Genomic DNA, 23,845 nt, shown 5'->3' on the forward strand with positions numbered 1-23,845 from the left:
ATAGAAATAGAAAATTAAGCACTTTTTACAAACACCGAATAAAAAAGCACCTTTAAGGTCTTTTAAAAAAATCTAGATCAAAAATAAGCACCTTTAAGCACTTTTTAAAAACTTTACACACCCTGAATCCAATGATTTTTTCCAGACTAATTTTATTAAAATTTTCCTGATGTTCGTAACCTGTAGCATAAATTTTAATTTTGAGTTTCAGACAATGCTCTGACAATGACAAAACTGGAGGAAAATTGTATCGCAATATTTGAGAGAAAGATTTCAAGGAGTATACTCTGCAAAATCTTTCTCTCAAATATTGCAATGCAATTTTCTTCCAGTTTTGTCATTGTCCATTGTTGGCTTCTAAAGCTTGGGCAATGTTGAAAGATTAACTAAGTAAATAAAGGAATAGTGTCTAAATTGTATTTTGCACAGAGTGAAGTGTTCTGATTTTTTAAAAAAAAAGGTGACAAAGCATCTCACAAATTTATATAATGTTATTTAATTTCAAAATAAGCTAATCAAACAAGTTATTTAAATTTGCATATTGTATCAACACACAACAGTAACATCAATATAAATAAAACTCATACTCACTTTCTTGGCCGGAAATGATGGAATTTTCAAAGCTTGATTGAGATTTTCCTATCTCCACAGGAAATCGACTAACTGCTTCTTCAGTTATGTTCAATCTGAGTGTTTTCCCCCTGTTTGAAAATTAAAAATTTAGGTTTATTATGATGGTAACATGATTGGAAGAACTTTGTAAAACTTCAAACTAAAGTTAGAAAGGAACTAAAAAGTTATTAAGCTTCATAACTGGAAAAAGACAACTTTTAAACAAAGGCTGGAAGTGGGTTTTAGAGTTTCAAACGCAAATACATTAAAAATATAAATGGAAAAAGACAAATTACAACTATTACTAATAATAAAAACAATCATAGAATTTATTCAATTTTTTAAAAATTTATTTTGTACATTTATTAACAATTTGTATTTTTACATTTTTTAAAAATCTTTAAAATAAAATTTTATTTAATTAACTTGAAATTTTGGTTAATTTACAATTAAAAAAATGTTTACAGTTCAACAGAAAAAAGTAATGCCGAAAATAAAGAGCAATTAATAATGAATAACTAAGAAGCTTTTAAATAGAAAAGTTTCGTTATTCGCTTGTTATTTTAAATATTCTACAATAACAAATTCTAGTGTTGAACAGAGTTTTTCAGGATATAAGAAGTTGCTTTTAAGAAATAGACATGCATTAAATTTTAAGAATATCAACAAGCATTTGATAATACAATGCAATTATGTTATTCTTGACTTGACAATTATGTTATTCTTAGATTGACTCTAAAAATGAATAAATTCTTATTTATTTTTATCACCCATTTATTTAAATTTTAATTTATTCATAAAAAAAAAATTATTTTAACCATTTCCATCTATTTATTAATTTATCTATACAAATTTTGATTCCAATTCGCTTTCAGAAATTCTAAAGGGCATTATTTTTTGTTTTAGGCAATTTTTAATGACTCAATATTTTTTTTATGTTTTATTTAAGAATTTTTAGATGTCATCAATATCCTAGCTTTTAACATAATCTAGTTTAAACCATTTAAAAGAAAAAAAAACTTACTTGACATGCAGTTGTACGTTAGTGTCTTGTCTCTGTTTCCACTCTAACACATATATAACTGCCATTGCTATAACACTAAAAATATACAATTTCTTTTTACTATAAAAAGAACAGCATCTATTTCACTTGCAATTGTTGTTTATTAAAATTTATGTTTGAAAAGTTACATGGCTAACAACGAAAAAGTAAGTTATTTAATTATAATTATCATAATAATTATTTTATAACCATCATAATTATCATTATATTTATATAATAACTATTATAATTATCATAATTAACAATGGACTTGAAATTAAAGGTGGTCCAAAATCAATAACATTCGACTCAAACCAAAAATAATAATAATAATCAGTGGTCCTCTAAAGAAACAATTGACATAAAGAAAGAGGCTGGTTTTTTTTTTTTTTAAATTTCCTTTTTATCATAGCTGTCAACATGGACAGGATAAAATCCAGTAGATTTTAAGAAATAATATAAATTTGTTGATAATTGTTGCATAATGAACAAAATATTTTACACATGGTCCCTATTTTATGGATTTTTACAGTCATTAAAATAGAAAAACCGTAATATTTTCCAGTTATGAATTCACATTAAACATACAACTCAATGTTATGTATTATGTACACTCATAATTATGAATATTAATAGGCATTTATTTCATCAAAGATAATTAAAAGATTTTTTTAATTAATTAAAAAAGAGAGTTCTGAATAGAAATAAACTGAACATTTTAGAACTGAAAGTTTTGAACTGATTTCTATAAATGAGGTTCGCTTCTTTATGTATTAGTAATACTTATTTAAATATTCAAAAGCAAGCAATAATCGGTTCAAACATTCTATTTCAATAGGGATTTCTTTAGGAAACACTCAATTTTAGGAAATTTTCTAAAACGTACAAAAACCAGGCAAATTTGGTAATTCAGGCCAGTACAAAAACCAGGCAAGGTAATTAAACCAGTAGACCAGGAGAAACTGGCAAAGTCAAGTAGTTGGCAGCTATGGTTTTATGTTTTAATATCTGCTACTATCACAAAATAGCATATTTTGACCAAATTTTGGCATAGCAAATTTTTTCTATAGTAATTTTCCCATTGAAATCACTTTAATAAGCTTTTCTTTAAAAGAAAAAATCAAATTAAGATGTAATAATAAAATAATCTAATAGGTAAATAGACCAGCAAAAACGTGTAGTAACTAGTAATATCTTTTAAACAAGAGTCTAAATTTTCTTAATTTCTACCCCTGCAAAATTATATGCTTGGTAATCAAGTTAACTAAACATTATTTTGCTTAAGTGGTCAAAAAGTCTTCATCACTATTTTGTTTAAAACAATTAACAACAAGGAGTTTAAAATAGATTAAACAAAGTCCTAAGCAGTTACGCTATTCTCAAAAAATTCTGGAAAAACAAAAACATAGCAAATTAAACAAAAATTAAAATTTTCAATATTCATGTTAAATCCGTCCTATTCTATGCATCTGAGACTGCAATAAAAATAACATGAAAAAACTTCAAGCATTTATTAACAGCAGTTTAAGAAGAATCTTGCATATCAGGTGGTTTAATGAAATTTGTAATGCAGAAATCCTTAGAAAAGCGAAACAGAAACCAATTTAACTGCAAATTAAAAAATGTAAATGAAAATAGATTATGTTCTTCATACACAGGGTATCTGCAACAACTATACACTGCTATATAAATTGTACTATGCTATATAAACTATAAATTGCAGCAGGGTACTGCTACAATTTAGATTTTCAAATTCATGACTTTCCATGAATAATTCCAAGAATTTTTCATGACTTACCAAAGTTAATATTTTCTCCGACAAAAACACAACAATAAATTTAAAAAAAGCATTATAATAACATTAATTGAAATGATAGATAAAAACAAAACTGTTATACTCTGCATCTTCATGTGTATTGATTTTAAACTTAAAAAACAGAGTAAAGAAAGAGTTGAAGCAATAAAATAACTGAAAAAAATATATATAAAAGCAAATAACTAAATACAGTCAGATATACGTAGTTATTTAAAGTTGCTTTATTTCTTCTTAAAAGCAAGTGTAATATAAAAAGCCTAAACTAGAATTTTAAATTGATAAAATAGAAAAAATAAATAATAAATAAATAAAATAATTCTGAAATCACGGAAGTTTAAAACATAAGTTTAAAAGATCATTCGTTCTAGAAATCATGTTCTTTCATTCATTTTTTGAAAGAATACCATAATTTTTAAACAACAGGATTAAAACATTTTACATTTTAATAAAATATGACCGTAAGTGGGGATTTTGTTACAAATTCAGATATTCAGACCATTTTGAAATTGGGAAGGGGTAAATTCCATTTTAAAAATTAGACTTTTCCTAAAAATTAGATCCTAAATCCATGATTTTTTTTTAAAAAAATGGTTAAAATCATAACTTTCCAGGTGTGCAGATACCCTGCATAAACCTGATTTTTTTTAAAGTAAAACAAGTTTTTGATTGGAACCCTTTAAAGCAATAGAAAAAAAAAAAGGAAAACCTAAAAATAGGACAATTGTAAGCGAATTGAAAACAATAGGAAACATGGATGAGAGTAGTCAGAAAGTAAAAAAGAGGAAATCCAAGAATATATATATATATATATATATATATATATATAAATCGCACTTTTTTTGTCTAATTTTTGTTTAAACTTGTAATCCATGTGATTACAAATCCCGATATGAGGCTTTTAAATCACGTGCATATAAAACTCTACATCGGATTTAAAAAATGCGAAAATACAAATCATGATGCGTAATTTTCAGATCAAGATGCATAATTTTAAAATCGCGCGATATTACAACCGCAAAAACGAATCACGACATTGGATTTTAAGCTCGGGTTGCAACATATTAGATTTTTAAATCTCGTAAATACGAGTCATAATGTACGATATTTAAAAAGCGTAAATAAGAATTGCAATGCGCAACTTTTAAATCAGGTAAATACGAAAATCGATGATTGATATTAAAATCGCGTGAATAAAAATCGAGATATTTATAGAGTCGGGACTTGGGATTTCTAAAAGGATTGTTTGAATTGTTTTTTGTTTACACAATAAATAAAAATTTACAAGATTAATTGAATGAGCAAATAAATATTTTCACCACAATTCCACCTCTATTTTTTTTTCGCTTTTTTTGTTTGCTTTCTCTCGACAATACAAGAAGCAGCAACGTCTAAATTACAAAAATACGAGCTATCCGGCCGACGGATAAAAAATACGGAAAATCTTATTTTCTGTGCGTGAAATCGGAGAAAATAGCTAATATAAGTAAACATGCGGAAGGATTAGCAGCTAGGACGTAGTTTGAATTGTCTGTTTTTCTTTGAAAATCGTAAATAAATATAATAATTTGACTTCAACGACTGAATTTTTTTAAAAAAACGGGATATTTATAAATAAATAAATAAATAAAACGAAACTTTTAGAGAATCTGAGTTTTTGATAAAAAGGCTGAAATTCGAGAGAAAAAACCGAAGAAAATCTCATCCCTGTATAAAGATCAACCAGTTTTATCCCAAGGAAATGATTTTTAGAGAAACTTCAGAGGGAGGAATGAGGACTTCAATAATTTCGCTCCGCGGAAAATTAAATTCCTCATAAAATATTTTAACTTGCGCAAAAAAAAATTTCGGCGGAAATTAGCGGGAAAAATGGAAAAATCGGAAGAAAAAGCGGAAATCCGCGAATCCGCGGAAGAATCTCATCCCTGAGGAAAGATATGAAGAGAGGCAAAATATCTAGTAACAAATAGAGTGAAAGTTATGGTAAAGGCCCTATGTTCCAATTGGGAGTGAAAAGGAGTATGTAAAAAAATTTCATAGCTTACCACAGTGCCATGATTGCAATGAGAATGACTATGATTGCCTGAAGATAATAGTTTGTGCAGAACTGCTCTGTCTGTGAACAAGGCTGCTTCATCAGGTGAGGACTCTTTCTGTAGCTGTAGGACGATTGCTGAGTACCACAACACTTTCTAGACGTCCTCCATGCACTCATATGACTGCAATAAAAATAAAACAAGTTCAAAACTACTGGCAAACTAAAGCAAGATCTTCAGTGAAGAGAAAATTTACACAAGTACTTTGCAAAATTACTGTCATTTTATTAACTCATCACAGAGAGAAAAAATTGGCTTATTCATGTTTTTTTCTTTAACTTTATTTCATTTTTTAGAAATGGAATTTTAGAAATATTCAAGGTGCGAAGCCAAATCTTTCAACAAAAAATAAGCATCTTTTAAGTACTTTTTAAGCACTCAAAAAATATTTTTAAGCACTATATGTGTTACCGTTAAAGTATATAATGCAGTTATTTCATAGAATACCTAGTTACTCCATGAAATAACTGATCGTGTCCGTTAAAGTGTGTAATATGTTATTAATTTGACACTTTAACTAGTTATTCTATGAAATAACTAGGTATTCTATAAATTAACTAATGAGAGACAGTTAAAGTGTAAAATAAACAATTTATCTAAAATGAAATAACTAGGTATTCTATAAATAAACTAATGATAGACAATTAAAATGAAAAAGAAGCAATTTATCTCATTTATGCAGCGCATAAATGGTATTTATGGAAACGTACCATAAAATCATTTGTTACAACAAGGATTACTAAAATGACACTTGGAATTACAAAGAACATTATTTATTAAACAAAAACATTTTTTGTTGACACACTGGGTTTTACACAAACATTTTTTAAATCCCTGACCAGTACCTAAACTTAAACTGTGGTGAGAGATACTATATGATATAGATTATTTTACACTTTAACGGACTGCAGATCGTTATTCTATGAAATAACTAGTTAAACCATGAAATACAAGAGAGTTTTACACTTTAACGGACACGATCAGTTATTTCATGGAATAACTAGGTATTCTATAAAATAACGAATTTCATACTTTAACGGTAACATATACATTAAAAAATGCAAAATAATTTTCAAAGACATTAGATAATCATGATAAAATAACCAGTTTCTTACAAAGAACTCTTTTCTTGATCATATTAGCCGTTATAAAATGATCAAGAGATTTTTCGATTCCATATCAGAGGGGGGGAAATGAAGTCTGAAATTGAGAATATCTTGCAAAATCCAGCAGAGTTGCACATGAAAGTGCAATAATCTCACTGAACCCAGCTCAGTAGACGCAGATGCAGACTCGCAAGTATTTCATCAAATATGCAAAATTATTGGCGCTTTCATACGCAATGGACCGACAGTACGCCGAAATAGATTGTGGTTGAATGAATTGTGAAAACATTGAACAATGTGAAAAACACACTTTTGGTTAATACGTGGCGAAAATCGACATGGTAAAGAAAAAAATTTTCATTTTCGGAAAGGGAAAATTAAGCACTTTTTAAAACCACCAAATGAAAAAAGCACCTTTAAGGGCTTTTAAAAAACGAAAGCCAAAAATAAGCACCTTTAAGCACTTTTTAAAAACGCCATGCACCATGAATATTGTTAAAAGCAAATAGCAGGAGATAATTAACTTAAGAGAAAAATCTTTTCAAAATCTTTTGCAAAATACAAGGAATGAATCCTAAGTACATTTTTTTTTACTCAACAAAATACTCAAAATTTAAACAATTTGAAAAAAAAAAAAATCTTTTTTTTTAATACAATTTTTACTCAGGAAATTTCACCAAAAAGAAATTTAATCTATTAATTTTCAAAAGGTAATGTTTCATGACAATGGTCTAGATTTTGATGACATTCACAATTTTTGTTCTGCAGTTTTGGACTTTTTTCTTTTTTAACAAAAACTTCTTTTTTTTTTTAAAAAAAAAAGGTAGGAAACAATAAAAAAAAAATGAAAACCATAGATCAGAGGAATAATTTCATACCTGAGAAGCCTTAAAAAAGTTTTATGAATTAAAAACTTTCAAAGAATTAAAGAATCCTAATATAATAATCAAAATATGAAATTTAATTTTTTATCAGCAAGGCATGCGTTTAGTAAGAAGAAATTACAACCCAGAATAAAATTTTATTCTAGTGCCCTGCATTAATTTTTTTCGTTAAGAATAATATTACCTAGTTACTGTGCTCCCACTTGATGTAGACTTTAAACTATCGAGTCGTTTCACTTTGTGTTTAACAAGTTTTTTGTTGACTTTTTCAAGTTCGTCGATGCGCGTTCCTAAATTGTCAGTCACTTTACACAGTTCTTTCACAGCACCAACATTTTCCATAAATATTCTGTCCTGTAAAATAGAACAATACCTTTAGAACTAAGACAATTTATTAATATCTATCAAAAAATTTATTAAAATTTTTATAAGACTTTATTTAAAGTAAATATACAGTAAATTATGACAACCTGATACAGGTGGAGCCACTTATAATGACTGCCAAAACATAGAATGAAATATATATTATTTTATATTTATGGTTGAATGAATATAAACAATAACAAGCTTCCTAGAACTGGAAGAAATTTAAAAAACTTCCGGTGTATCCCTCCCCTTATGTTATGCTTATGAAGGGATGCGTGAACAGGCTTCATATTCCAGGAAGTTTTATTATTATGATTTGTACTTAAATTTATGCGTAATTTTACCATTTATAAGAGTTTACTGTTTTTTTAAAATTCTAACAGATCGGGAGCCTAACAAACTTAACAAAATAAATATCACAGCATAAATAAAGTGTAAGGTTTGCCATGTTTTGAGAGTTATCCCTTATTTGGCTATGTATGTGTAAAATAGTTTATTTTCAACTAAAAAAAGTAAGTTCGAGCTTTTTTACTTCCATTTAATATTTTCTACTAGAGATCATTAATTACTATAACACAAGTACTCTTATTTTATATTTAGTTAAACTGATTTAGAATAAACATGTTCTATGTAGTTAGTATAAATTAAAATTAATTTTTAAATACTGATTAAATCATTAACTTAAATGATCATACAAAAATATTTGTATGAAATCAGTAGAAATAAATAGGCAGAAGAGGTTAAGTTGAATGCAGGTTGTTCCACCCAAATATATAACTGAGAAAAAACAAAATATGTTTTAAAATTTGGAGAATCACTATTCAGATCAATAAGAGTAACAGGCAGATTTAAATAATCCAACACCAAAATTGAAAATAAAAGCTTGAACACAGTTCCTAATAAAAAATAAACACATCATAGTCTCACCAGGAACAAACTAGATTTTTTTTTTAGGGTTTTAATCTATTGTTTGCATCTATTGGGAAACAAGAGAACTTTCAAGGCAATGACTTCAGTCTTCTTTCTTTGTTATCCTAAGTACATTTGTAGTCGTTATTTATTTCATCTTTCTATTTGTACCTTTTGCCTTGCCATTAGAAATAAAATTTTAAAAAAAAAAATCTATTGTTTGCTTTTGCAACTGAAATAATTTTTTCAGAGCTTGGAAATTTCCTTTAAAAATTGTATAGCTGCCTATATGGATAAGAAAAATCCAGTAGATTTTAGGAAATAATATAATTTTTACAATAACTGTTCCATAATATTTAAAATATTTTTCATATAGGGAAGTTTCGGAATTTTTATTGTCATCAAAATACAAAAATTTTATTACACTAATAACTTCCATTACGATATTTTCCATTTATGATTTGCGTTAAATGAATTTAAAATGTTTTTTTTTTATTATGTTAAATTTTAATTTTAAGTAGTATTAGACAAGCAAATCATTATTGATAATTAAAAAATTTCCTAATTTAAAAAGTAAGTATACTGAATAAAAATAAACTTAAATTTTTAGAACAAAGAAAAAGAAACTTAAATTTTTAGCACTAGTAATCCTTATTTAAATATTCAAGCAAGTGATAAATTGTGTAAAAATTTTATTCCCATGGGAATTTTCTTCAAAAACTTACTCAAATTATAGGGAATTTTCTAAAATGTAAAAAAATCAGGAGAATTTTATTATACCACTAAACCAGGACAGGGTGTGTAGTAAAATCTTTTAACAAAAAATAAGCACCTTTTAAGTACTTTTTAAGCACTCAAAGAATATTTTTAAGCACTATATACATAATGAAAATTCAAAATAATTTTCAAAGACTTTACATGATCATGATAAAATAACTAATTTCTGACTAAGAACTCTTTTCTGGATTGTATTTAGCCACCCTAAAAAGATCGAGAGAATTTTCGGTTCAGAAAATTAAGTAATTGAGCATATCTAGCAAAATGCAACAGAGTTACACATGAGAGTGCCAGAATCTTACCGGTGTCAGTAACATGTGAACTCGCAAGTATTTCATCAAATCTGTAAAATGATTGCCGCTTTCATACGCTGTGGACCGATGGAAGGTTGAAATGGATTGTGGTTGAATGAACCGTGAAAATGTTGAACAGAACAATGTAAAAAGCACGCTTTTGCATATTACGTGCCGAAAATCGACAGGGTAGAGAAAAAAAATCTCATTTTCGAAAAGAAAAAATCGAGCTTTTTTTAAAAACACCCAATGAAAAAAGCTCCTTTAAGGGCTTATAAAAATGAAAATCGAAAAGAAGCACCTTTAAGCACTTTTTAAAAATTCTACGCACCATGCAGGAGAAAATGGTACAATCCAGTAGTCTACTGGTAGTAGTAGGGTTGACAGCTATATGCTAGTTAGCAACATCTATTGAGTATAGTTTTTTTTCTCCTTTTTTAACAGGGTTTTTAAACAAATAAGGTGTTGTGTTTTGTAATGTAATGATCACTTTTAATGCCTATATTTTCAATATCCTTATCAAAAATGGAGACTGAAAAGTACAAATTATAGTTGAGGAGTATATTCATTAAATGTGCATTAGAGGCTACAAATGAATATTTAAGTGTTGAAAAAACAAAAGGATCAAACAAATTATAGTACATGAAGGCAGAGCTGGAAATTCTAAAGCCAGCTTTATTGCCTGATGAAATTTAAAGGTGTTTTTAATAAGTAAATTTAAACTCGTTTCTGTTTTCTTTGACAATCAAACAAGTTTTAATAATTTCATTTCTCCTTCCTTATTAGTGATTTCAATAACGTTTTTGTTTCTTTTTCCAGGCTTAGAAATTAATTTGCAATCCGTTATGTACAGATATTTTTTTAATTTTATTTTTGAAGGAAAATTTAAAAATAATGAGAGCAGTCATCATCAATCCCCTCCGCATACATCAGATAAGCCTCAGCAATTTTGGAAAATGAAGCTAAATTTTGCAAGGCAACAGAACATATTTTTGAACAGGCTATGAACTATAATAAAAGTCAAAATTTAAAGAAATTATTATAGTTAATAAAATATAAATTATAATGAAAAATAATATATATATATTTCATAAACATTCAGCAATTTCAGTTCTTATTATAAGATTCCAAATGTCATAACTTAATTAGCTGTCAATTGGAATAATTTCATACTAAGATTTAATATTTTCTTAAAAATTTCAATTTAATTCAAGATTTCAATTAAAATGTTTCACTAACTTCAAATGCAACAAAATATTTTTAAAAAAATTTATTTACGAACAACTTTTTAATTTACTATAAAAATTATTTTAAATATTGTCATACAAAGAAATCAAATCAAATTTTTGAAACGAAAAATCTCCCTCATACAATGTTTGATTCAGGGCTCGAAAAAGCTCAGAAATTTTACCCGTCCCAGAGGACGGCTTGTCCAACAATGTACCCGTCCTCCTTTGAAACTAACCCGTCGCGTCTAAATAAATAAAAATATAATTTTCTAGTTTTTATTACAAACATTTATATAAATTGCACAATGAATTAGTAGTTACTAGGATTACATTATACATTGATAAAAGAAATACTAGGTTACTAATAGTAACCTAGTATTTCTTTTATGACAAAGGTCAAGACGGGAAAATATCCGTCCTCGCGGACGTCGGGTTTGAGAAATTCGTTGCCCGCGGGGAATTTTTGACCGCCGAGGACGGGCGGTTTTTCGAGCCCTGGTTTGATTTCATCTTTTAAAAATAATTAAGTTTAGATTTTACAACAGAAAATTATTTTTCTTTATACAGTAGGGAACCGATTATCCGGAACGATCGGGACCATCGCTATTCCGGATAACTGATTTTTCCGGTTTTCTGAATCGCTACAAAAAGCCGTTTTTTTTATTGTTAAACCCAACTAAAAAGAAAAATATTTGGAAATAATCTTAAAAAGAAGAAAAAATGATGAAGTAATACAGTAATGATTATTTCTAAAATGATGGTATGGTAAACATCTTTCAAAAAAGAAAGAAAAATCCTAAAATCTTATGAGGAAAAAAAATTTTTTTTTTTTAAATTTCGGGAAAATTTATCGAATTTCGTTCCGGTTTTTTGGTTTTCCGGTTTTCTGATTTCCGGATAACGGGTTCTGTACTGTAATATGATTCAAGAATCCTTAAAATTCAGAAACTGCAGATTTGATAGAGTAGATAATTCAACTACTTTTTAAAATTACCATTTTGAGTTTTTTGAAACTACTAAGTTTATGATAGGAATCAGGCGGGGGGAAAAAAAGGAATTCTGCAAATACGATTTTTCGAGCCCTGGTTTGATTTCATCTTTTAAAAATAATTAAGTTTAGATTTTACAACAGAAAATTATTTTTCTTTATAATATGATTCAAGAATCCTTAAAATTAAGTTTATGATAGGAATCAGGCGGGGAAAAAAAAAGGAATTCTGCAAATACGGTTTTTCGAGCCCTGGTTTGATTTCATCTTTTAAAAATAATTAAGTTTAGATTTTACAACAGAAAATTATTTTTCTTTATAATATGATTCAAGAATCCTTAAAATTCAGAAACTGCAGATTTGATAGAGTAGATAATTCAACTACTTTTTAAAATTACCATTTTGAGTTTTTTGAAACTACTAAGTTTATGATAGGAATCAGGCGGGGGGAAAAAAAGGAATTCTGCAAATACGATTTTTCGAGCCCTGGTTTGATTTCATCTTTTAAAAATAATTAAGTTTAGATTTTACAACAGAAAATTATTTTTCTTTATAATATGATTCAAGAATCCTTAAAATTAAGTTTATGATAGGAATCAGGCGGGGAAAAAAAAAGGAATTCTGCAAATACGGTTTTTCGAGCCCTGGTTTGATTTCATCTTTTAAAAATAATTAAGTTTAGATTTTACAACAGAAAATTATTTTTCTTTATAATATGATTCAAGAATCCTTAAAATTAAGTTTATGATAGGAATCAGGCGGGGAAAAAAAAAGGAATTCTGCAAATACGGTTTTTCGAGCCCTGGTTTGATTTCATCTTTTAAAAATAATTAAGTTTAGATTTTACAACAGAAAATTATTTTTCTTTATAATATGATTCAAGAATCCTTAAAATTAAGTTTATGATAGGAATCAGGCGGGGAAAAAAAAAGGAATTCTGCAAATACGGTTTTTCGAGCCCTGGTTTGATTTCATCTTTTAAAAATAATTAAGTTTAGATTTTACAACAGAAAATTATTTTTCTTTATAATATGATTCAAGAATCCTTAAAATTAAGTTTATGATAGGAATCAGGCGGGGAAAAAAAAAGGAATTCTGCAAATACGGTTTTTCGAGCCCTGGTTTGATTTCATCTTTTAAAAATAATTAAGTTTAGATTTTACAACAGAAAATTATTTTTCTTTATAATATGATTCAAGAATCCTTAAAATTAAGTTTATGATAGGAATCAGGCGGGGAAAAAAAAAGGAATTCTGCAAATACGGTTTTTCGAGCCCTGGTTTGATTTCATCTTTTAAAAATAATTAAGTTTAGATTTTACAACAGAAAATTATTTTTCTTTATAATATGATTCAAGAATCCTTAAAATTCAGAAACTGCAGATTTGATAGAGTAGATAATTCAACTACTTTTTAAAATTACCATTTTGAGTTTTTTGAAACTACTAAGTTTATGATAGGAATCAGGCGGGGGAAAAAAAAGGAATTCTGCAAATACATCTGAATACATTTAGGGTGATCATTAAGAAACACCCTGTAATATAGAGTGACGAATGTATCATACTTTATTTACAACTAGGAAGTTTTCTATGTGTTGCCCATCTGGGAGAACAATGTCACCGGCCCCTTGAACAGCATCAGGAATGAGATTCTGTACCTCCTGGGCTATGATTCCGGTGCTGGTTGTACTCTCTTCTCCCAGGCCGACATGCTTTGCAAATTCTGGAAGATACTGGTATTTCACAATTCTCATGCTGGCAACATTTTTCAGCTGCTCTTTTGTATCCACCTACAGAAAAACAATATTTTTACAAATTAGAAAAAAAATATCAATTAGGTACTTGGGTTTTTGTACCTGGCAACTTCAATGCATATTAAGTTCTACATTGTTTTGGGTTTGTCTTTGAGTTTAGCAGGGGTAAGTGTGAGCCCATCTCAAAAATCCTGAAAATTTCTCGATTAAAATAAATAATGACGCATTTCACAAAATTAGCGTCTTCATAAATTTAAATCATTGATATTTTAAAAACATGACATTCCAAATAAATTATATGCAGCATAATTTAAATTAATAACTATGTATAAGTTTACTTTTAAATTTTAATAACATTTATAATTCTACCAGAAAAAATATTTATAAATGAAAGAGATGTCAAGCATAAATTCTAGTTCTCATATTTCAAAATAAAATATACAAGAATTTTTATACATAAATGTGACCGATGATTTCTTGAAACTTCTAGACCTTGGATTTCCGGAAACTTCCTGATCGTGGATAGCGAAAAATCCGGAATTTTTCTGGCAAACAATAATCCCTGGTTTAGTCTTTGTGTATATATATATATATTCTGGAAGAATTGAAATCTTTGTGGAGGAATATAGACTGTGTTACTTAAGAGATTTGGTACTCGACAGACTTGGCTTACTCAAAATAGAATGGAAGGAACTGTTGCTAACGTAAACAAATGCGAAGTTTCAAAGACCAATCAGGATCGAGATACTTGCAGGTATCCCATTGTCCCTGAGAATCATTTAAAAGTACCCCTCTTTGTAATGCCAGCATTTTGCAACAAGACAGGATCATTAGAAGTCTAATTCGGGAATTCTAATTGTTTATTCTGCATTCTAATTTTCATTAGGCTTAATACAATCATCTTATATGCTTTTAGTTAGGCTGATTAGAGGATTACTCAATTAGTGAATGGCGCTTATTTAATTTTTATATAAATTTGTAATTTGGCTTAGTATTTCTTTAATGAAATGATTTAAAATTTTGAAATATAAATTAAATGAGTATTGAAGCCAAACATTTTTGTCAGAAGTAAATTATATGATCCCTATATTCATAATATTTAACAAATCTGAGATTATTTAAATTTTTATTCCAATTCTTTTTAAAAATGAGCAGGAGATGAACTAAGGTTTTTTAGAATGACGAATCTGAATAAAGCAAGATTTTATTTGCTTAGTTGTTAAAATAGCCCCTCAATTTATATATTTTTAAAAATCTTGCCTCAAAATATCATTAAGTTTTTTCATAAAATAAGAGAACTGAAAATTTTAAAAGTAATAGTACAATAATAAAAGTAATAGTACAATAATAAACGTAATAAGTAAAAGAGTAATAAAGTACAATAAAAAGTTTAAAATATTTAATGCAATTAGTCGATGATTCCTTGGGTAAAAATCTTGCGATCAAAAATCTCAATTAATTCTTATCTTTATTAAATTAAATGAGTAAAAAGGGAGATGAAAATTTGGAGGTGACGAAACTGCTTGACTGCTCTGAACCTGCATGAAGATATATAATTATTGAATGATCCCCACATTAAGTTCAAGGATTATGACACTGATTTATAAATAGAACAGTGCAACAAAACCAGTGACGAAGACAATAGCCTTTCAGCAAGCTTTGAAATTAAGAAGAGAAATAAAATTTTCTTTAGCTATTCGGCAATGTTTAATTGGTTCACATGATCAGCAAAAGTTCTAGAGATTTTTCAAAGGTTGGAAAATGAAGCCTAAAATCGAGAATCTTTTGCAAAATGCAGCATTGTTGCACATGAGATTGCAAGAATCCTTCCCATTGAAGGCAGATCAGTGTCACATGTGGACTCGCAAGTATTTCCTCAAACACGCAAAATGATTGGTGCTTTCATATGCTACAGACCGAAGGTATGCTGTAGTTCGTCTATGGTAAGAAACCAGCCTGCCAGAAAGTCTGAGGCCGTCTGCTGCTATGGAAGCAAGAAAGGTGCATTTAAGGGAGGGTAGCTTGTCTTCACTCTAGGACTTACACAATAGATCGGAGTAAAAGATTCCTCTTCTCTCGCTGACCTGAGCTGAAACCTGCCCTAAAACGTGACCTCACACCCCTACTTGAAATAGATATACCTCGTTACCATAGTCACCTCTACGGACCCAGATGAATGGCTAGGGGATTTCTTACTTTAGACAAACTATGAAATGTACTGTGAAAATGATGAAGGAAACATTGAAAGTGAAAGTTTCTGCACAATTCGTGTCAATAATCCACATGGGCTTAAAAAAAAAAAGTTTTTTTTTTGGAAAATAGAAACTAAACACTTTACAAAAACAGCCAATGAAAAAAGCACCTTTAAAAGGCTTTTAAAAAAAGAAAACAAAAAAGCATTTTTTTTAAAATATTACACAACTTGAGAATAAATAAGATATATATATATTTAAAAAAGGTATTTCCGTTGATTATATTTACCTCCTCAATGTTTGTCTTTGCCCTAGCATCAGATGGTTGTACAATATGGCCAGTAACTTTCATGTTACCGTGGACAACAAGAGCTTCATCTGGCCTGTCAGTATTGATTCCTACACGACCCTGCATCACAATGCATAAAGTATTCTTTTAAAAAATTCAATACCATTAAATGATATGAACTGTTCATCTTATTAAAATTATAAAATAAAATAAAACCATGCAAATTCTAAATAAACGATACAATCGATTGTGCTTAAATTAATGGACATTTAAATTATGCAAATAGAAAAAAAAAAAGGATGTTTTTAAGTTCCATGTGATGAAATCCCTAAATAATTATGGATAAATTATACTTTTTCCATCCATGGAGAGAAGCCACGATGGCTCTGAACTGTTATTGTGGAAGACTAAGGTTACATCGTCAGTTGCGGTTTCAAGCTCAACCAGCATCAAATTCACGGTTACTAGTTTGTCTGGGAAGTAAACGTGGAAATGCTGACCACATTAACACAAACATGCCGCAGGTTATGAAATTGTACAGTCTTATCCTCCATCAACCCCTTGGCCTACAGCGGGCTGTTGCAAGAATGCTTTAGTGTTTTTAATCTATGAAGGGATAGCACAGCTTGCTTTCTAATGAGATGACTCCACCTTGAATTCAGACGATTGTTACTCAATTGGAATTACGGCTATTGGTCCGTGATGACTCACCTGTGATAGCTCAGGGGATAGAGCGTTCGCCTTTCAATGAGGTGAACCGGGTTCAAATCACAGCAATGGCTGGTATATACACAGTGCTGACATAAAATATTCTCAGTGATAGATGGATCATGGGTTAGAGTCCCCTTGCCATCAGGCTAACAGAGGGAGGTTTTCGCGGTTTTCCTCTCCGTGTAACGTAAATGCGGGTTAGCTCCATCAAAAAGTCTGCCACGAAGATAAATTTCTTCAAATACTTGATCCCAGAGTTTCCTTGTCATCTGGACGGGGTTCAAAATTACGAGGCTATGGAGTTGAACAGTAATAGTCGTAAACCCCAAAATTGGGTCAGCCGTTCCACGACGGTTATAAAATAAAATATAGGTCTAACAGAAAATATATCCAAATGGAGATTGATCATCAGTTAAAATCTGCGAGTGGATAAGTTGGCCATGGAAAGTTTTGCAAGAGTTGGCTACTTTCATGTTTTGCAGACGGGTTTAATCCCATCAAAAATATCTCACACGGAGGCTAGTTTATTCCATTACTTGATTCGGGAGTTTTCTAGTTGTCTGGATTGAGTTCAAAATTTTACATAGCTATTGAGTTGAACATAGGATTGGAAAAAATTAAGAAATTTTGCTACTAGCCAATGCAATTTATTGAAGCAATTTAAACAGTGGCCACTTTTTCAAAAATTAAAAATTTTAAACAATTAAAAAAAATTTTGATGTTAATAATCTAAAGCACCTCTTTTAAAACATTTATCAAAATACGGTAAACAACAGAAGGTTCATTTCTTAAACAAATGAAGTTTGTAAAAATCAAGCATGTAATTTTCTATATATTATAAAATAATCATAATGATTCCATATTTATTAAAAAAATATTAATAAAATGCACATAGAGTGCCTCTTCGACGAACGAAGTTTTGAATGGCAGATAATTTTTTGATTGCCATTTGTTATATTCAGTAGCTCTGTGACTTTTGGTGACTTTATGCCATATATTAAAAACCCGAAAGTATGAAGACTATTCAACATTTGTTTTAAAGTAAGTCCTAGATCAAAATTTATATTTCATACAATTGAAAGAAAGTTATTAAAATGCAACACATTCATAATGGTAATTTAAAAACATGAAGAAATGTATTTAGAGATCTCAAAAACAAAATCGAATTGAATGAAAATATAGATCAATAAAAAAAAAAGACATACAGCATGATAAATAGAATCTGCCAATTGACCTCTTTGCCATGATAATTCCATGTCATTCTCAAATTGTCCAGGATTTGATGCCTGCAATACACACACAGCAGATAAAAATTAATAATTTATTAATCAATTATCATAAAATCAATTAGTAAAATTATTAATCATAAAAAATAACATCAATTTTTCAATATTTTTAAGACTTTTATTAGGTCAGTTTATTTGAGAAATTATTTCAGAACAAGGTGTAAAACAGCTATGTAATTTTAATTAAAATTTCTTTTCTTAATTAATTTTTTTAATATAAATTGATGAGTGAGTATATGAAAAATATTTATTAGTTTGAAGAAAGATATTTTGTACACATTATAAGGTTTTTAATAACTGGTTTTCATATTTATATTGATGGAAAAATTACCAACCCATGACATAAGCAAAATTAATAGTAAGGCACAAACCTTAAGTGAAAAAAAAGTAAAACTTGAAAAATGTTTTTAAGTAGACTAAAAAGGAGAAAATAATGTTGTTTTTGTCAGATCTGAAACAAAATATATGGAGCAACTTATGCAATTAACCTCCACCATCACCGAAAATCACACGGACGCCGATACTGATATGTAAATCTTCGCAACCACTCCTACATCTTTTGGGTTCAAGCTCACCCTTAAAAGTTTAATGTTCCTCTCCACTGCAAGAGGAGGCCTTTAAGTTTATTGTTTTATCAGAAAATTAGTTAGATTTGCTCCCGCTATGTAACAGGTACATGTTCATCGTAATAAAACTGCCCAAAGAAACTGTTGGCGATTTTGAGTTTCGCTGGTATCGGCAACCCCGTTTCCCGCTCACTTTTCATTTTGCTCTCCTGCTCATCGTTTTTCGTTAATAAACTTTGATTTATTAAATAGTTTTATGGTTAATTCTACCCATATTTTGGAATATCATGATTCATTTGGAATCATTAATGAACTGTTTTCATTACTGTAATTTTTGCTTTCAATAAAAACTGTTGTTTTTGTTTATGTCCAACCCTACTATAGTGAACACGGTTTATAGTGAACTTCCGGATATAGCGAACAAAACGTTCACTCCTGTTCCTTGCTATACACATATAATGTTATTTTTCGTGGATATAAAAAGAGAAGTTGGATATTGTGAACTTTCTTTCCTCTCTGACTGATTTTTTTCTTCATTTTCTGATAATTTTGAAATTTCCACATATAATACATATACTGATTTTTAAAACCATCAATAGAGTGGAATGTAGCCGTAAGCATTTTTCGTGTTTGCTTCTTTTATCTCAATTTCCCATCCCTAAATTTTTTGTAATCAAGACGAAGAGTAATAAAAAACAAAATTTAATACATTTTTTTGTTGCAACATATTGGTTTTTAGTCATTTTTGTATTTCCTTTTATTGGTCATTTATATAAATAATGTTTAACAAAAAGGAGCGGTTCAGAACCATTAGTAAAAATTGTTTGAGGAACGGATATAGTGAACCGAAATTTTAGTCCCCTGAAGGTTCACTAAAGCTTGGTTTGACTGTATTTCTTTCAGTTGTTAATTATTACCAGGGGTCTGTCTAGGTTTTTCTTAAAAGTACCTATTCTGTGAAAAATTTGACATAATTTGTGAAAAATTAAAAATTATATTAAAAAGTCAACACTAAAACATGGTAAAAATATAGATTTATCGTTTCTTAAGGGAGACAAAAATAAAATTTTAAGAAAAAGTATTTTGTGAAAATACCGTTTTTCCTAAAGTTGAATTTGTGAAACTACCGTTTTACCTAAAATTGAATTTGTGAAGGTACCGCTAAACGGTAGTAAATTCGGCCTGGACAGACCCCTGATTACCCATGGATAAATTCCTATTAAGGTAGGTTTGACCCTCCAGAAACTATTTGATAGCCCAAAAGCTAAGCATTGTTAATGTTTCACTTCACTTACCCTGACAATTATTCTTTCAGATGCATGACAAATAACTGTGTAGTTTTGGTCACCAGAGGCAACACAAAGATTAACAACGAGATAAAAGTATCGCTGATCAGGATTGGGTTTCCCCTTCTTCCTCATATTATTGGATGTCGTCTCACTAAAATGAAGACGACCCACTGTCATTTTAGTTACTTGATCAGGCATTAAATCCAACCTGGAAAAAAAATAATAGATCAATAAAACACATATATTGATTCAATTTAAACTTAGAAAAACTGTAAAATTAAATGAGTGATTTGTTTTATTTAGCGTGTCTTTCTCTAGGCATTTCTTTTCAATAAATTTGAATTAGGAATTATATTCTCTTACATACACTTTTGTATATAACGATAATTTGATAATAATATTTCAGTTTCAAAAAAATTTATAAAATTTATGAAAATATTAAAAAAAAATGTTTTTAGGTTTAAGAAGAAAAAAAGTCTAATTAATTCATTCATTCATTAAAAAAAAAAAATTGTGTTAAGCTGCAGATTCAACCCACTGGTGGTTTAGCGAAAGGAAAAAATTGGGAGAATGCTTCTCCCCCAGAGATGCCAACTTGCACCGGACAGCAAATAAATATTTTTAAGTGGTAGTTCATCAATTGGGGTTCTTGGTTTAATAAATTCGTAGTTTGTATTTTCCGTTTATCTTTGAAATTCAGAAATAAATATAATTATTTTACTTCAATGACTGAATTTTCAAAAAAAAAAAAAAAAAGTGGGATATTTATAATAAAAAAAAACAGAAACTTTTAGAGAATCAGAGTTTTTGATAAAAAGGCTGAAATTCAAGCGACAAAAGCGGAAAAATCTCATCCCTGAAAGGTCAACCAGTTGTATTTTAGAGAAACTTAGGAGGGAGGAATGAGGACTTCAATACTTTCGCTTAATAAAAAACTTAATTCCTCATAAAATATTTTAACTTGTGCAAAAAAAAAATTCTGCGAAAAATATTTAAAAACCTGGCAAAAAGCGGAAATCCGCGAAAGAACCAATGAAAAAAAAATGATAAGAAAAAAAAATAATGATAAGCAAAAAAAAAAAAAAATGATAAGCAAAAAAAAAAATTATAAGCGAAAATCGGGAACACATACATGTGCGGTTAAATGTCTTTTAACTAATAATTAAAAAGATGAGCATGATCTACATCATGCACTTTTAATAACAACCTGACGAGATACAGAAACTAACATAAACCAGTTAAGAGGACGTCATACTGCAGATGAACCATTTCGTCATAAATTCTCTTTCTCTTTCCTTACTAATTTTAAAAAAAGGAAGAGTAAGTACAGACAAATATAGAGTAATTCATGAAGTTTCAATTGCTGAGAAAAATACTTCAAAATATGAAAATGCAAACAAATTATTAGAAGAGAACTTCTCCGTTGCATATTCAGGGTTGCTACAGAAGAAAAAAAAAATAGTTGCTTTTAGTTATCCAGAGCATGAAAATAGTTGCCGAAAACTATGAAAATAGTTGCCTAAATAAAAACAAAAACTCATAAATATATATGGGGAAAGGCAAGGAGCATCAGAACTACGTTATGGACAATACACAAAATACAAGACACTTAACTTATTAGAAGAGGCCGTCTGCCTCGTCGGCTACCATCACATACAATGTGTGTGGAGGTGTGCGCCATGATATGCGTGGGGAGGGTGCGCAATGATATATGTACGTGTGCATGACGTATGGAATACGCTTCCTACATATATGACTAAAATTTTATTAAATCACTCAATTGTCATATACCATGAACCATTTAGTCATGTGGTGGCAAATATAAAAGTTAGTGTTCTAGCACTAAATTTTAACATCAAAAAAATTAGTGCATTCGCAGAAAATTAAATACTTTTAATTACTTCCTTCATTCAAAAAAATATTTTTCCATTAAAGAAACTTACTTTTTCTAAAAAAATTTCCCTTTTATCAATAATTGATTTAGCAAGTATATATATATACACATTAACCAGTAAAAAGGCGATTGTGAAACGAAAAAAGTTGACAATGGAGCCTGTGCAAATTAAAAGAATTAAAAAGTGATGACTCAAATTTGAAATTAACAATTTTCAACATTTTTTATTTTTGAAGAAAATAAAATTTAGTGCATTCAGAAGTTCCAAAGTTATCATCTTATAAATTATTTCCATTCATATATTTCAAAATTTTATTTTCAGTATTTGAAAGTTTATGGCTTCCTCTAGGTTTGTCTGAATTCACATTTTCTGCACCATAAATTTTAAATTTGTTATAAAGGAGAAAGAGAATTTGTGAGGAAATTTTTCCTCCGCAGTATGGCGTCCTCTTAATACAAAGGTACAGTTAATATAGCTGACGCCACAATATGAATGTTTAAGATAGCTTGCCTCACAGGATGGAATGGCTTTTTACTTCTATCGGATTGTGATTGTTCCACTTTGATTGTCTGATTTGGAGATTCTACCTATAAAATAAATATTTATTTTTAAAGCAGTGTAAAAATATGCAAAACAAACTGAAAATAGATATAACTTCATTAAGAGAGTCAGCCCATCAAGGTAGGCTGATAACTATAAATTAATTTTATATTCTTCGTCATTTGTTGTTGTTGATGCTTATCCTCATTGATCTGACATTAGTCAGATCAACTCCAAAAAGTTGTTGGCAGCCAGAAAGTTGATGACAAGAAGGGGATCAGAAGTTAAGTCCGCCCTGGACTGTCCGACGCAATTAAGTATATGTTTCGGTGAGGCTGGATGGACACAGCATTTTTTTTAAGTCGGGTAAATTTTTGTGCCACGTTTGAATGTTAGACATTTTAGGTGACAAGTTGAGAATCTGGCCAAGGCAGTATAGGAGCTTCGATCGCAATTCATTCACAGAAGGGTGCCAAATGTTGCGGTGTACCATTGGGGTGTAGGTGGAGTTTGCCAGACTGATTTTTTCCTTATATTTTTCATTGGAGTAAAGTTCCTGACAAGTAAGTGATGACCCAGTGGACATATTTTCCTCACTGCCCTCTTTGGTCAATCTATCTGCGATCTCGTTGCCACCAATATTAACATGTGATGGAATCCATTGGAGATGTACTCTTCGCAATTTGATCGTTACAATTGCAAATAATATACAGTTTGTCTATGTAAAGAACTCCCCACGACATTTGTCTGATGCAGTGGTGGTAACTACGGTTACAAGGCTTAACTATTTGAAGTATTTGTTGGATCATTATTTAAGACGGGTTTTGGCTCGGGTCGACGAGAGAAAGGAAAAAAGGTACGAAGTTCCCCTCCTTGAAATGCAAAATGGCCTTAGACTTCATGACGAGGGGAGTTCTTTCAATAGACAAACTAGAGCCGCAAAGGCTATGGGATAGAGCGTTTGGCTTCTAATGAGGTGAACTGGGTCCGAATCCTGGTAATGGCAGGTCGATACGAATTCGACCACAGTGCTGACGCGTAATATCCTCAGTGGTAGACGAATCATTCGTTAGAGTTCCCTTGCCATCAGGCTAACAGTTTTCATGGTTTTCCTCTTCATGTAACATAAATTAAGATTAGTTCCATCAAAAAGTCCTCCATGGTGACAAATTTCTCCTAATACTTGATCCAGGAGTTCCCTTGTGTTCTG

General features: G+C 29.5%; 1 protein-coding gene across 3 annotated transcripts in view; it reads right to left on the minus strand.

Annotated features, from left to right (window-relative positions):
- LOC107452364 (uncharacterized) overlaps positions 1–23,845 on the minus strand; it is a 218,805-nt gene that overhangs the window by 14,981 nt on the left and 179,979 nt on the right. For all 3 annotated transcript variants that reach the window (XM_087150772.1, XM_087150774.1, XM_087150773.1), the window contains 9 exons: positions 22,606–22,682; positions 20,207–20,408; positions 18,265–18,345; positions 16,349–16,468; positions 13,679–13,903; positions 7,738–7,907; positions 5,513–5,686; positions 1,637–1,711; positions 592–701 (listed from right to left, as the gene is read on the minus strand). In XM_087150772.1, the coding sequence (XP_087006898.1) occupies positions 592–701; positions 1,637–1,711; positions 5,513–5,686; positions 7,738–7,907; positions 13,679–13,903; positions 16,349–16,468; positions 18,265–18,345; positions 20,207–20,408; positions 22,606–22,682 (1,234 nt within the window). The remainder of the gene's footprint in view (positions 1–591; positions 702–1,636; positions 1,712–5,512; positions 5,687–7,737; positions 7,908–13,678; positions 13,904–16,348; positions 16,469–18,264; positions 18,346–20,206; positions 20,409–22,605; positions 22,683–23,845) is intronic.

This window comes from Parasteatoda tepidariorum, chromosome 9 (genome assembly GCF_982258835.1).
Source record: "Parasteatoda tepidariorum strain Cologne lab strain chromosome 9, Ptep-v5.0, whole genome shotgun sequence".
In the NCBI taxonomy this organism is placed as follows: domain Eukaryota; kingdom Metazoa; phylum Arthropoda; class Arachnida; order Araneae; family Theridiidae; genus Parasteatoda; species Parasteatoda tepidariorum.